Source organism: Sminthopsis crassicaudata, chromosome 5 (genome assembly GCF_048593235.1).
Source record: "Sminthopsis crassicaudata isolate SCR6 chromosome 5, ASM4859323v1, whole genome shotgun sequence".
NCBI lineage: Eukaryota > Metazoa > Chordata > Mammalia > Dasyuromorphia > Dasyuridae > Sminthopsis > Sminthopsis crassicaudata.
The window spans coordinates 294,913,113-294,925,854 of NC_133621.1; the positions used below are offsets into that span (position 1 = coordinate 294,913,113).

Consider the following 12,742-nt stretch of genomic DNA (forward strand, 5'->3'; position numbering starts at 1 on the left):
TTGGCAAGGCAGTTGGGGTTAAGTGACTTGCCCAAGTGCTCTATCCGCTGTTTCACCTAGCTGCCCCTAGAACTGTGTCTCGTAACTAAATTTGACTTTTTGGATTGGCTGAAAGTCAGGCTTAACAGTCTTCTCAGGCTTCACTCTGACACCCAGAAAATTGCCAAGATCAGCAGTCAAGGTCGTCACAGAGATAGCATTCAATCATTCAAGATTCAATAATGAAATCATCTTGTGGGCCATTTAAAGGTATTCTGGTAGAAAGGCCCCCAGGCTGCGGCTGAGTGACCCAGGTCTCAGGCATCCTAGATTTAGAGCTGAAAGAGACTGCAAAAACAGTCTATTCCAATGCCTTCCTCAAGTCAGCACTTTTCTCTGTATTCTGCCATTGTACAAAGGAAGAAACCGAGGCTCTGAAGAAAAATGACGTAGCCAAAATCATCCAACGAGTAACTAGTGGAGCCTGAATTTTAATGTAGGTCCTTAAATCCCAAATATATCTGCAATACCAGCTCTCTTCTTGGTTTGTTTAGTTGTCAAATGGGAAAGGGATTGGATGAAATGACTTCTGATTCCTTTTAGTTCTATAGCTATGATCTTATGTGATTTTTGTCGTCTAGGTGACCAGTTCCCCAAAAGGAGCTTCGTATTCCTTCTCTGCAAAATAATGGGGGAGAACAAGCAGCTAGGTAGTGCAGTGGTTAGAGTGTAAGGCTGGAGCCTTACAAGATCTGAGTTTAAGGTGAGCCTCCCACACTCATCAGTCATGTGACCCTGCCAAGTCACTTCACCTTGTTTGCCTCGATTCCTCATCTGTAAAATGGGGACATGCTGGAGAAGGAAATGGCAATTCCTCCAAGATCTTTGCCAAAAAAATCCCAAATGAGGTCACAGAGAGTCAAACCTGACTGAAAATGACTATATAGAAACAAGAAGGGATTCAGGAATTAAAATCTTGGGTTCCCTGATGTGCTAGAACGTCTTCCCCCCTCCTCCCATACACACTTCAGTTCAGAGCCTGACTGCTTTCATGGCATATCACTTCAGCAGCCCTTAAAAAAATCCTCAACACAATAAATGACATTCATAGGTGCTTTCTTGTTTGTAAAGATAATAATAACCATTATTAAATTAAAGATATTATATTATATTATATTAAAGATAATAATAATCATAAAGTTAACATTTAAATAGCACTTTAAGGTTTACAGAGCATTTTCCCCACTAAAACAGAAAACATATCATTTGATCATTTTCACAACAACCCTGGGAATTAGTGATATTATGGTCCTTATTTTATAGCTTAGGAAACTGAGGCAAATGGTTTGGAGTCTCACAGTAGAAAATACCAGACACTGGATAATGTTTAAATAGCACTTAGTATAAGCCAGGTACTGTGCTATTATCTCATTTGATCCTACAACATCCCTAGCAAGTGGGTGCTATGGTTATCTCCATTTTACAGCTGAGGAAACTGAGGCAGGAAGAGATTAAACAACTTTCCCAGAGACAGGAAGTATCAGTTTGGATTTGAACTCAGGTCTTCTTCATTTCAATTTACCACCTTGGCTGCCTTTTCTTATATAAATCATGGAACTCTTTCTGTATATCACATCACTTAAGCCTCACAACAACCCGGAAGGTAGTGGCTGTAGGCTTTATTCGCCTCATTTTACAGATAAGGACACTGAGGCTCAAATTAGGCCAGTTATCTTCCAGCACCGAAACAATTATTATTTTGAAAAGAGTTATTGCTGTACCTTAGAATGGAGAAATATTACCTTCTATTAGATAGCTGATTTGGGGAGGTAGAGTTTGTTTGGACCACTAAGTGGTGCCATAATGCACAGAGTGGAGGACATCTTCCACATGACCCTGCTCAAGTCACTTTATCTTATTTGCCTCAGTTTCTTCATCTGTCAAATGGGCTGGAAAAGGAAATGGCAAACCATTCCAGTTTTTCTGCCAAGAAAACCCAAATGGAGTTACCACGAGGCAGCCATGCCTGAAAATTGACAGAACAGCAGCAGGAGCAACAACAATAACAAACACTGGAGTCAAGTCAAAATTTGATTTAATATAAGGACAAACTGGGGCAACTAGGTGGTGCAGTGCATAGATCACCAGCCCTGAATTCAGGAGGACCCGAGTTCAAATCTGATCTCAGAAACTTAACACTTCCTAGCTGTGTGACCCTGGGCAAGTCACTTAACCCCAATTGCCTCAGCAAAACAAACAAACAAACAAATAAATAAGGACAAATTAGAGCTATCTGAAAATAGAATGGGCTATCTCACAATAGAAGTTGCTAGAGGATCTAAACCCATAGAGTTAGAATTCAATGGACCCGAACCCCTGAAGCTATCAAGTCTGAGGCCTTCATTTCATAACTGAGAAATCTGCAGCCCTGAGACCAGACTTGTTCAGAGCCACAGAGCTAAGAAGTATCAGAATCAGGATTTGAACTCGGGACTTTACAGGATGCACAGTCTCTCTCTAAAAGAGGAGAGAAAGTGAATTATTATAGCTTCTCTTGAGAGCTCCATTGTTTAGAGTTTTGCTTTCCAAAGGAGTCTTTAATAGGGAAAAAAAAATTCTCCCCTGTAAAATGTCAAAGGACTCCTTCCTCTCCCTTTGCCAAACTCCCATGCTCCCAATCCCCGTCCATCAGCGGCGAGGGAAGCATGCGCTCCACCTCTGCTCAGCTCCGGCGTTGCCCGTCTCCCCGGTGGTGGGATTCCGGGGGGAAGCCCTCGTGGGGCCGCCTGCCCACCGGCCTCCTTAATTTGGCGTGGCATTCACTCAGGGCCTGTTTCGCACTCAAAGGTTTACAAACACACAAGAAATGTTTCTTAAATTAAAAATCAATGGAACAGGCCCCTGTGAGTGCCTAGCGTCATAATTGAATGTGTAGGAAGGAGTGGAGGAGGCTGGTTAAACGCCTGCCGTCTTCATTAGAAAGCATTACCGCTTGATAATTTTTTATTATGTTTTGCTCGGCGTCTCATCGCTCTGAATTCCCCCGGTCCTCTATGGAATAGTCAGGACCATAATAGTTGTCAGAGCACATTAGGAGGTGTCATGCATATGTCACTTTCTGGCCTCGTGGGCTCTAGGGCAATTCTGCAGCTTGCCATCAGTTGCCGTGGCGATGTTGCTTCCCGAGAAAACATAATGTATCTTTCCCCTTCTCTGACATCGGTCCTGATGGGAGATGGGGACTAGGTCACTTCCAGGGATGCTGCGGGGAGCCGAGCGGAAGGCTAGGGATGCTCTTTTTGTTTTCGCCATTCAGAGAGTACATGACGCTACCAGAGATATCTCCCGTTTCTTTAGGACTGAAAGATTTCCTAAGAACTTTCCTTCCCACAACCCTGGGAGACAAGTAATTCTAGGAAAACCACCAAGTGGTAGAACATTAAAGGGAGGAGGGACAAGGGGCCTCTGGATCACAGATAGTCCTGGTAAAGGCCATTCAGTCTAAACTCCTCTTTTTATAGACTGGGAAACTCGGGCACAGACTGGTTAACTTGCTCAGAATCACACAATTAGTAAGTATTTGCAGCAGAAGCAAGATAGACTTGCCTCCAGCCCGTGGTCCAACAATTACTAGTCTAGCATTACTAGGATTAGACCTAGGTCTTCTGACTCCCGATGTCGGAGTTTATTCTTCTCCCCCTTTGTTTTATTCAGCGATGAGTAGCTGACTTTTTCTAACTGTATTTGGGGTTTTATTGAAAACGATACTGAAGTTGATTGTCATTTCCTTTTATAGTTCATTTTCAAGATGAGAAAACAGAGGCAAACAGGCTAAATGACTTGCCTAGGGTCACACAGCTAGTTAAGTATCTGAGGCTGGATTTGAACTCAGGTTCTCTTGACTCCAGGGCCAGGGTTTTATTCACTGCACCATCTAGCTGTCCCCACATTATTCCTCTTTTGCCCCACTAAAACAAGACTGTCATTCATAGGATTATAAATCTAGAGCTGAAAGGGAACTTGGAGATTTTTTAGACTAATAACCTCATTTTACAGAAAAGGAAACTGAGGCCCAGGAAGGTTAAGCATTTTGCTCTGGGTCACCAAGGTTGTGTGCCTCCCAGTTGGGATTTGAGCCCCTCTCAGCTGATAACAGGTTCAGTAGTCTTTTCACTGTGCTGCAGCTTCCACCTTAACCTCTGAGGAGAAGGATGGATTGAAAAGCAATAGAAATCCTAAGGGCTGGTTCATTTCAAGACCAAATTTACAAAGCTTCTCTGCTGTCTTTCCCTGAATATTCTGGGTCTTAAACCAAGAAACTAACTGAGAAAGCAGCAAAACAAAATTAATGAAAAACAACCAAATGAAGGACAACAACAAAGTGTTCTGTTTCTCCTCTGTCTCTTTGGGTGAGCACATTAGTTACAATAAAACTCCTAGGAAATGATAGAAAGCTACTATCTATTCCACTGAAGTAGGAATGGCACAACTGGCAGGGCTTCCAATTCCCCTTATTTATTTTCTCAACTTTCCCTTTCCCTGAGAAGACCATCACTGTTCATTCTCAATCTCACTGTTTTGTTTTAATGTAGGCTTTTTTGGGGGTGTGTGTATGTGTGTATGAATATATGGTGGTGAAAATATGAGAGAGAAATGTCAGGATCTTAAGGTCTTTGACTGCCAAGTTCTCATGACCACAACTTAGGAAAGCCCGAGAAAAAGAAGGACTCAAAAAGTGTTGTCAAGGATGTAATTATTACTTACCTTTTTGACAAAGAGTGTCTGCTCTTTAAAACTTGTAGGAACAGCTAGATAGTGCAGTGGATGGAGCACTGGCCCTAGAGTTTATGCTTTTGGACAGAGTTGTTTCTGTTCTGTCCCCCTGTCTCAACTTCTCTGTCTTCCTATTTGAGACACTAGAAACCCTGTTCTCCTGACTGGTTAGTAACCCACTGCATCTAACTTACATGTCACCAAATTTCATTTTACTCTCTCACCATCTTCTTACAGTAACCTTCGTTGCCTAGACAATGGATCATTCCCTATAGCACTTACCACTTTCATCTTCAGAATCCCCATCTTAGACCCCCTAATCTGATGGATGAGGGTCATGTACAATTCTAGACATCCAAGTTATCTTACACCTTACTACGTGCTACAGCTTACAGTCATTTTCTCACCATTGCTTTCCTGTCACATCCCTTTTGCTATTACTCTGCTTGCTACTTCTGAAACCATAATCAAATCAATACTGCATTTGCTACTCAAAAAAGTGTATCAATCTAGTTCCCTATGACTCCACTCACCATCTTTCTAATTTTCCAAACCCGAACACCTTTCCCTGAATTACAACTCCACCATATATGTTGTCTCCTTTGACTTTACCTCCCTACTAGAATAGCTCCTAAAGAACAGAGATTGTCTTTGTTTTTGTTTTCATGTTCCCAATGACTTGGTAAAGTGCTTGGCACAGATCATGCTATGATAAATAATAAAATGCATTTGAGAAAATATGCTTAAGTACATTTTAAATGAATGAAATAATGCATATCTCCATCCATTTCCATTGATCCATTGATCTATTTATCTATTGATCCATCCATCCATTTATCCATCTATCTATCCATTTATCCATCTATCTATCCATTTATCCATCTATCTATCCATTTATCTATCCACCCATCCAAACATTTATCCATCTATCTATCCATTTATCCATCTATCTATCCATTTATCTATCCACCCATCCATCCATTTATCCATCTATCCATTTATCCATCTATCTATCTATTTATCCATCTATCTATCCATTTATCCATCCACCCATCCATCCATTTATCCATCCATCCAGACCAGCTCTTTTTGCACATGTTTGCATATCATACATATTCAAAGGTCACTCTATATCTCTTTTTCGTCCATGCAAAGACCAACAGTCGTATGACTCTGTGAGTATTTAAACTGGTTTCCAGGGTTATAGAGTTAGAGATAGAAGGAATATCTTTATCTATTAGGGGCCATCTACTCTAAATCTCTTAGTTTACACTAAATAACTTCTGGTAAGAAGGGCCCTGGATGTCATTCGAACCCATGGCCTTGACTGAATCCAGTTCTCTTTCTACTGTTTCACTGTCTTTTTGAAGTTGAGGTTGGGGAGGGAAGTTATGGGAAAGTGGGAAGGTTCCCTCCATACCTGTCCATGGAGAGCTGAGCCACAAGGGTGACGTCCGTGTTATCTGAGGTGGGTTCATATTCGTAGTGCAGGAAGTAGAGGTGAGTGCGGTGGACTGTGAAGCGTTCTCGCCGAAACTCATAGCACAGATCGTCCTCATCCAGCTCGGAAAGCTGCTTCTGGAGCTGCAAAAAAAGACATGGAGAATGAAATTTGGGGGCGACTGAGAACCCTCTGGGGCCTGTGAGCCTGATTGCCATCTGCCACAGTATTCCATAAGTTTCCATGTCTGTTTTTAATGGCAAAAAAAGAAATTCTCTCCTTTATTGGTTCTCTCCCTTCCCATGGGAGGAAAAAAAAAAAGTAGCTAACAAGCAGAGATAGAAAGAGATGGACAAGCTTAAGCATCTTCCAGTCCAAACCCCTCACTTTATCAGTTTCATAGCTTGAATTAAGAGGAGAGGAATGAGACCCAGGGAACCAGGATTTGAATTGGAGCTTTCTCATTCAATCTAAAGCTTTTCCCAGTTGTCTGCTCTGCTTATGTGGGAGATAATGGAGATAAAGAAAGCAGAACTATGCGGCTGATGTTAGAGTATATAATTACAAACTCCTACTTATTAAAAAAAAGACATTTTACTTAATGTAGACCCCAAATTACCCACTTTTATTTCCTTGCTTTTTTCTCAAGAGGTCAAGATTGATTAAGGGAACATGGCAGCATAAATCTCAAACTAGTAAGTTCCTGAAAGGTAATCTAGTTTAGCCTCTTAATTTTACAGATGAGCAGACTGAGGCACAGAGAAGGGAAATGACTCTTCCACGTCACAGGTACTTCAAGATTTGAAACCACATCCTCTAATGGACTCCATACAATCCAATTCATTCCACTTTCAATTTAATTAACTGAATTCAATTCATGAAGCCCCTACTGGGTACAAAGTATATGCTAGGTAATGGATATATCAACAAAACAAAACCCCAAACATCTCTTGTTTTTATGTTCTCCTGATAGGAGACACAAGCATGTATGTGCACATATATGTATATATACACCTGCATGTATAGATATAAAAGATATCACAGATTGGATGTATCTGTGGAGGAGAAGAAGTGGGTGGGAAGGGGGAAGTTCTGTGAAACAAGTCTGGGGAAGTGGGTGGAAATATCTTCCATTTCTCCTCCGTCTATCATATTTCCAGTCTTCCTTCAGGACTCTGAGCTGAGATACAATATCTACAGGAAACTTTCCCTGAATTCTCAAGATGAAAATGATTTCATTTTATGAATGCCTCATAAGATCATGAAGGTGGAAGGTGGAAGGACCCAAGGGCCATGTAGTCCAACACACTCCTTTTGCAAATGAGAAAACTGCTAGACAGGAAATTACTTGATCATGGTCACACAGACAATAAATTGATGATTCAGGATCTGAACACAGGTTCTCCAACTTGAAAATCAGCACACTTTCCACTAGGAAACATTATAAGATTATATATTATAAGATATAGCGTAGATATGTAGATATATATATGTGTATATATATACATATATATGTGTGTGTACATAAATATAATATATAAATAATAATAACACTAACAATGAAGAAAAAAGAGGAAAACAAGATGAGGAAGATGCTATGATAATGATTAATATTAATAACTAAAAATAGTTAATTTTTTATATCGCATTTACTATGTGACAAGAACTGAGCTAAAAGCATTACAATTATTATTTCATTTAATCTTCAAAGCAATGCTGGAAGTAGGTATTATTATTCTTATTTAACAAAGGAGGAAACTGAGGCAAACAGCAGTTAAGTGATTTATCCAGAGTCACGCAGCTAGTAAGTCTTTGAAAGCAGTTTTGAACTCAGGTCCTGACTAAGGTACCCCCTCGTGCCCAAATCACAGATTTTTTACCTTCCCAGTCAATGAAACTGCTCACCCTGCCAATGCAACAGGAAGACTGAACCTTTGTACAAACTAGTAATTTAACAGACATTTATTGGGAAAAAAACTAGAGTAAAACCAGAGCCCACACTAGTCATTTTCAAAATGCTTGTTGAATGGAAGAGGGAATGAATGAGTGAATGAATAAAACTGCCCTGCAAAGGAAACAAAGAAATGTACTAATGAATGGATAACTCTGTATGACTTATTGTTCTTACTAGTCTCTCTAATACATGAGTTCCCGGCAGCACTTAGCCCCAAATGGATTTTTTCTGCCTTTCTGCTTATTCTAATCTCCTCTGCATCACAGAACCCAGCAGTCTTTCTCTCTCCACTTGCCTGGTCTCATACTCTGAGTCACAAGGAATAATGCAGGTGTGTGAGCCTTGTTTCCTCTGACCTAACTTCCCATGTTAGCTCTGTACTCCTTGCTACTGCTTCCTCAGTGAATAGACACCTCTAGAGAAGGAGACCTACATTTTCAGACACAGATGATATATATGAATTTGTTTTGCATGATTATACTAATTTGTTACAAGGCAAGGTGCTAATTTTTTTTTCTTGGGAAGGAGGGATATTTGAGAGTCGAGTAGGAGGTAGTGTAAGTGATACTTAAAAAGGAATTAAAGGATGTCAATGAATCACTAAAAATAATAAATAGAAGGGAGTTCAAAAAGATACACAGAGAAGCAGGGCGATGTTGGAACTTCATGTTAAATTTGAATTATTTAAACACACACACATCCCAAGATTATATTGTGCTGAAAGTTCATTACAAATTGTTTGTGTGTGTGTGTGTGTGTGTGTGTGTAATTATTTCCTATTTACTGTATAATTATTTCCTATTTACTTTGGCAAAGCACTTGGGCATCAGTTTCCTCATCTGTGAAAACAAAAGCATTGATCCAATATAACTCTAACAGTCCTTTCAGCTCTAAAGTTGTGATCTTATTGATCCCTATTGCTGGTGAAGTAAGTGGGCCAATGTTTAACTGGGAGACCTGGTTTCCCATCTTGCCTTTGGATATGATCCGTTAGATAATCTTGAGCAAATGACCTTACTTTTCAAAAATTCAGTTTCTTCATCTGTCATTCAGCCAATAAGTATTTGTTAAGCACCTACTATGTGCCAGATACTGTGCTAAGCTCTGTAAAACTGGGAATCTCATCTTCATAGCAACTGTGTCATTAGATCTTTAAAAGATAAAAAGAATATTGGTGAGGAAAGTGAGGTCTTAGAATACACAATTAGTCAATAACACAGGTGGGATTTAAACTCAGGGCCTTTAGCAGATGTTAGTTTTGGAGCTGAAGAAACAAAGCTGACACTTACAATCAGAATTTTTTGTGTGTGCCTGTGACAGCTGTAAAATTACAGTAACAAGAAAATGGTTTGAACTTGTTTCTTCACACATCATAATTAGACAAATAAAACCAAACAGTGCAGACTGAAAAATCAAGTCAGGTAGTAGCCAGAAATATTGAACCCTGAGCTTCCTTATCATGAATTTATTACTTTGATTTTAGAGGTGAAGAAACTGAAATTTAGTAAAGAGAAGTGACTTGTCCAATATCACACAAGTATTAAATACCAGAAAAAGGCAGCAGTGTATATGTGTGTATGTATATATACATAAACAGACATATTTTATATATGTATACTTTTCTTTTTACTCTTTTCTTTTCTCATTTTCCCTATACATAAACTGGTTATCTTCTGACAACTTTGTGCTTCCCAGTATCTGAACAGTCACTAAACTGGGTATAACAATAGAGAGAAAATAGAAACTGGTTCAAATTCTGTCACTTTGCAAACTCAGATAAGTGACTTCACCTCAGTGAAGCATATATCTTGTAAATAAAAAGCTCTAAAAAAGAAAAGAAAAGAAAGAAAGAAAAGAAAGAAAGAAAGAAAGAACAAAAGAAAGAGAGAGAGGAAGGAAGGAAGGAAGGAAGGAAGGAAGGAAGGAAGGAAGGAAGGAAGGAAGGAAGGAAGGAAGGAAGGAAGGAAGGAAGGAAGGAAGGAAGGAAGGAAGGAAGGAAGGAAGGAAGAAAAGAAAGAAAGAAAGAAAGAAAGAAAGAAAGAAAGAAAGAAAGAAAGAAAGAAAGAAAGAAAGAAAAAAAGAAAGAAAGAAAGAAAAAGAAAGAAAGAAAAAGAAAGAAAGAAAGAAAGAAAGAAAGAAAGAAAGAAAGAAAGAAAGAAAGAAAGAAAGAAAGAAAGAAAGAAAGAAAGAAGGAAAGAAAGAAAAGAAAGAAAACAACTAACTATCCACTGGCTGTGGAGTCAGTGACTCCCACCTCTGATATTGACTACCTGCTCTTCTTGGACACAGCTTTTCTGGATCTCTTTTTTTCCTTCTATAAAATGAGTGTGTTTAAATAGATGAGGTCACTTCCTTGAAGTTGTTTCCTCTGAGGTTGCTTCCATCTCCACTTCTATGAGCCAAAGATCCTGAGAAACTAGAGGAAAGGCTGCAAGATGGATTCTGTGCAACTTTCTCACATTCTGGTCAAAAGGAAAGTGACAGACTGAACTGTTCATCTCACCAGTTCCTGACGATTCCCTTCCTGGGAAAATGACATCATTCAAGAATCTCTTTAGGTACCAAGAGAGAAGAGGCAGTAGGGGATGGTTTGTTTCCAAGGTCTGAGGCTGGCTCCTTGGCATAGATGGGAGCCTGGGCTTGGACCTCCAAATCTCCCCAAGGAAATCAAAATGGGTTGCCTGGGAACAATAATCTCCTCTCCCAAGAGGAAATAGTCAATTTAGATTATCTTCCTTCCTTCGCCTGTGCATCTCCCCCCTCCACCTCCCTCATGCAAAAGAGCAGAAGCAATTATGTACCATGTTACAGATTAAGCATCTGCAAGATTCTTGCAAAAGAACAAGCTCTTTCTGTTGTGTTGGGAAGCATTCTGGCACAGAGTTTTTTCATAGGAAAAGGATGGGAAAAAATTTGTACATTTGTATGTGAGCATGAAGGCGCAATGGAGACCTACTTGAGGAAGGGAGTATTTCTGAGCCTGGATAAGGATGGGGGTCCAACTACTAGAAGCCTGGATTAATGCCCATTTTAGATATCGCTTTTATCAGGAAATCTCTCAGACAGAAGGAAACTCTCCTTCCTTGTATGTCTCATACTCTTCTATTATCTTCATTGAACTCATCATGTTTTAAGTTGTATTGTACTTCAGGGTACGTGTGTCTCATTTCTCCTCCTACCCCGCAGCTTCTTCAGGTGAGAGGCTTTGTCATTCCCTCCCACCTTCTTTGTCATTACTCTGTGACAGCATCCTGGACATCTGAGGTAGCCTCTCTGCCTCCCATCTCCCCTCTCTAATTCACTTTCCAATATGGTAGCTAAATTAATCTTCCTGATGCTCACGTCAATCAAGCCATCCATAACTATTTATTTGGTGTCTACCATATTCCAAGTGTTGAGCTAGGGGCTAGGGCTACAAAGACAAGAACAAAATAACTCAGGCCCTCAAGGAGGAAGGAAAACATCCATCAATCATCCAGCATTTATCACTCATCAGTCCTAGAAAGGAAAAAAAAAATCTTCATTTGGGTTTTCACCTTGATCGATAAGGTAAAACTCAGGACAAGAGAATTAAAAAGATTTTGTTGTAAGTATATCAAGGAACCCACAGATTGATGGGCTCATCACTGAAGATCAGCAGTGACTTTAAGCTGGGGCCAGCTTAAAGACAAAGCAGATAGGACCACCTCAGCAGAAGACATTGAGCTTGTATATCTTAATTCTTCCTCAAGGTAGCAATTTGCAGGTATGTGTATGTGACAAAGAGCAGATAATACCTGAAACTGCAGATTTAGAGCCTCCTTCCCCACCAGACCCTTCCCCAACACTGATTAATAATCAGGACTGGGAACAGTGGAATACTGAGTCAACATCACTTTCAACACATTCAATAAACATTTAAGCACCTATTAAGTATCAGGTACCAGTTATTAAAAACCAGGGGAAGGACAAGTACAAAAATGAAATTACCCTTATTATAAGAGAAAGGGGAAAGGGAAAAGAAAAGTACTATGTGCCAGAAACTGTGCTAAACATTTTTTTTGTTTTAAGTACTATCTCAAGTGCGTACATTCTAAAGTTTAATTCTCTCCTTCCTCTGCTCAAGAATCTTTGATAGCTCCCAATTGCTCCTCAGACAAAATGCTTTAAATTGGCATTTAAAAACTTTTACCTGGAACAAAACAATATACACAATGACTATCAAAAGTGTAAAAAAATTAATAAAAATATAAAAAAGAAAGTGAAAATAAAGGAAACTGAATATTGTGTAATCATCATGAATGAGATTGGCTCCAAAGAAGCACTGAGGGAATAGATCTCCTAAGAGGGGGCAACTATGAATGTAGAACTCTGCAGAGAGACAGACATAAACAATCAATCGGTCAGTTGCATTAAACTGAAATTTTTAAAAATGTCTTTAAAAATTCTCATTAAATTGTTACTGGCACATAAAACTTACATTTTCAGACACAGATGATGTGGAGATTTTTTTGTATGATTATACTAATTTATTACAAAGCAAGGCTTATTTCTTGGAGAAAGAAATAAACAATTTTGGCATTATTTCGTTATTTCAGTTGTGTCCAACTCTATGT

At 39.4% G+C, this 12,742-nt stretch overlaps 1 protein-coding gene across 4 annotated transcripts in view; it reads right to left on the reverse strand.

The window, feature by feature from the left end:
- The window catches only part of LARGE1 (LARGE xylosyl- and glucuronyltransferase 1), a 577,873-nt gene that overhangs the window by 25,220 nt on the left and 539,911 nt on the right, over nucleotides 1–12,742 (reverse strand). For all 4 annotated transcript variants that reach the window (XM_074271517.1, XM_074271515.1, XM_074271516.1 and 1 more), the window contains one exon: nucleotides 6,173–6,336. In XM_074271517.1, coding sequence (XP_074127618.1) covers nucleotides 6,173–6,336 — 164 coding nt within the window. The remainder of the gene's footprint in view (nucleotides 1–6,172; nucleotides 6,337–12,742) is intronic.